The 2,353-nt window shown below is 47.9% G+C and overlaps 1 protein-coding gene across 1 annotated transcript; it reads right to left on the bottom strand.

Moving 5' to 3' along the window:
* Positions 1–154: 154 nt before the first annotated feature.
* On the bottom strand, positions 155–2,109 carry LOC123107572 (uncharacterized). Its single transcript, XM_044529544.1, has 3 exons — positions 1,598–2,109; positions 812–859; positions 155–531 (listed from the first exon to the last, which is right to left on the bottom strand). Exons 1-3 carry the CDS (start codon positions 1,849–1,851, stop codon positions 456–458), a joined length of 378 nt encoding a protein of 125 aa, XP_044385479.1. The 5' UTR covers positions 1,852–2,109; the 3' UTR covers positions 155–455.
* Between the last annotated feature and the right edge of the window lie 244 nt (positions 2,110–2,353).

Here is a 2,353-nt window from a genome sequence, read left to right as displayed (position 1 = left end):
AAAACAATTGCACAGGCCCTACAGTTTTTCTTTATAGTTGGCAGGTGCGGCAACAGTTGATGGATGTCATTGCCTGTTTCCATACTTGCATGGAAGGGTGTACACAAAACTAAAAAAAGATGAAGGATTGGTAAATAAACTTGGAAGGTTACATGCTAGGTAATAAAGCTCATCAATCATGAATAAAGCAAGTCAGCAAGCCTAAAAATAAGATTGACTCAAGTACAGGAACACGATGTTGAACATATATTGCTGGACGCCTTATTCGTGGAGCATTTCTTCGATTACCCCAGAGACGAAATTACATAGTGTCACAAATTCAATTTCAATCTCTACATGCTTAGTCAACAGTGCCTTATACTGGTTGAAAGCAACATCCAGCCATGACTTCATATATTTCCATTCAAGCGTGTATCATTGCAGCCCCACGGATAACCTCAAGGCTGATGCTTCGCTTATATCAAAGGCCGGGCAATTTCATGCCATAACTTATCAAGTAGCTTTGTATTCCATAGAGTGCCACCAGCCCTACTGGTAGAACAGATGTTAGATGAGAAGAGTGTCCCATCCTCATTTTGCCATGAGAATGAGTCATTCCTATAAACGTGAAATCTGTAAAAAAAAATCCAATGAACTAAAAATATGAGAAACGCCGTAAAAAAATATATGAGAAAAGAGCAAACCTATGGCCTGGATACGCTAACTGGATTCAGAACAGAGCCCATTCAAACGAAAGTGATATGTTCCCTTTTACTTTTGTCTGAGAGACAATAAAATTGCATTGATGGAGGCGTTCAGTAGAAATACTCACTCTGTGTTCAGTTTGTAATTAACTCCTATATGGAAGGACTCTGGACTCCTGCATTGCAAGTCGTTAAGTTTTAGCATACATGTAATCCATACACTTTGTTGTATGCTTGTCCTCTATTTCAAACTTTCACTCACGCAAGCAAGAAGTATTTCACTGCCATAGCCCATAGGCCAGTAGTTCAGTGCTGTTCGTGATTGCAACCTGAACAGAGTAACAAAATTGTCTATTCGATGTATGGATGGATCGATGGGAATACGATGCGTAATGAAAAGGGTAAGTAATCACATTGGCATGCATAGCATCTACATCTGCGCATACATAAGAAATAATTCCAAAGAAAATAAATTGATCTGGTCAAGCATATCTCTGGATATTTCATTATCGACATTCACCATTTTAGTATTAATACCCATGCGGTGTACATCATCCTGATGCATGAGTGTGCTATGGCCGATGGCCTTTAGATTGCAAATGTTGTTACTGTTGGAAGACCATATATTCATAAGAAGAATGTTACACATCTGGCCCTCACTATGTGTTCTTGCTGGTAGAAACTGAACCAAATGGCCCAGATTCTTGTATGGACAACAGCTTAAACAAAGAACTCTAGCTAATACTTGATGCCATAAGCATCTGTTTAGTAAGTTAACTCGTGCAAAGAAATCTAAGAAATACTTGGTTTTGTGTGCATAGGTTCAGAAAGTTAACTCATATCTTCAGAAGAGGAACTATCAAGTATGCAAATAGCTAGCTGTGCTAGGCTTGTCCACACGTAAGTTATCTTACAAGGTTGGATGGGGTCTGACGGAGGAGTGCCATGGAGTGACAGAGCAGGTCGAGGCGTAGCACCAGTGGTCTGTCGAACTTGGAGCAGAGCCAATCGAAACAGAGGATGGAGCATCAGTATGGAGGGCGGAGGCGGCTGACGGAGGCTCCACGTACAGCCCAGCGCCGCTGCCTAGCTTGGCGTAATCTTCCTCGCGGTGGGAGGGGCGACGAAGACATGGCCGTGGCGTCGTCCGCCTGAGGTGATGACGCATCTCCACGAGCGCTCCCTGTGGCCTCTTGGTCTCGATTTGATCCCTCTTGGCCCGCCTCCACCTGCAAGGACTTCACGCCCCCTCGCCGGATTCCTCTGTCTCCCGCGCCCGTCCGCCGTCTCCTCGCTCCGGCGAACTCCTGCCTAGGTCGCCGCACCGCCGCTCCTTTATCCTTTCTTCTCTCCCTCACCTCCCTGACTTCTTTCTGCCTAGGAGCCGAAGCCGCGCTCCGGTCATCCCCGTGGTCACCGGTGTCTGCCCCCCCCCCCCCCCCCCCCCCTCCCCAGCAAGCTGCAGCCGCTGCCGCCGTTCTACAATCTGCATCGAGCAGCCGCGCCGCCCCAACTGCTCAAGCCGCCGCGTTGACCCGAGCACGGCGGCACGAGCGTTGTCCGCGTGTAGCCGGTCGGGTAAGGGTAGGCGCGCCAGCGTGGTGGGCGGTGGCGGCGCACGGCGGTACGGCGGCATGCGTGAGGGGCATGGCGGGAGGTGGAGATGGGGA

Source organism: Triticum aestivum, chromosome 5A (genome assembly GCF_018294505.1).
Source record: "Triticum aestivum cultivar Chinese Spring chromosome 5A, IWGSC CS RefSeq v2.1, whole genome shotgun sequence".
In the NCBI taxonomy this organism is placed as follows: Eukaryota; Viridiplantae; Streptophyta; class Magnoliopsida; order Poales; family Poaceae; genus Triticum; species Triticum aestivum.
This window is presented reverse-complemented; position numbering and strand designations above follow the sequence as displayed.

Coding starts and splice junctions, on each gene's coding strand:
- LOC123107572 (XM_044529544.1), bottom strand. CDS start 1,851: ATGCGTCATCACCTCAGGCGGACGACGCCACGGCCATGTCTTCGTCGC. Junction 860..1,597: donor GTCAGACCCCATCCAACCTT/GTAAGATAACTT, acceptor CTTGCAATGCAG/GAGTCCAGAGTCCTTCCATA. Junction 532..811: donor AATTACAAACTGAACACAGA/GTGAGTATTTCT, acceptor CTGTTCTACCAG/TAGGGCTGGTGGCACTCTAT.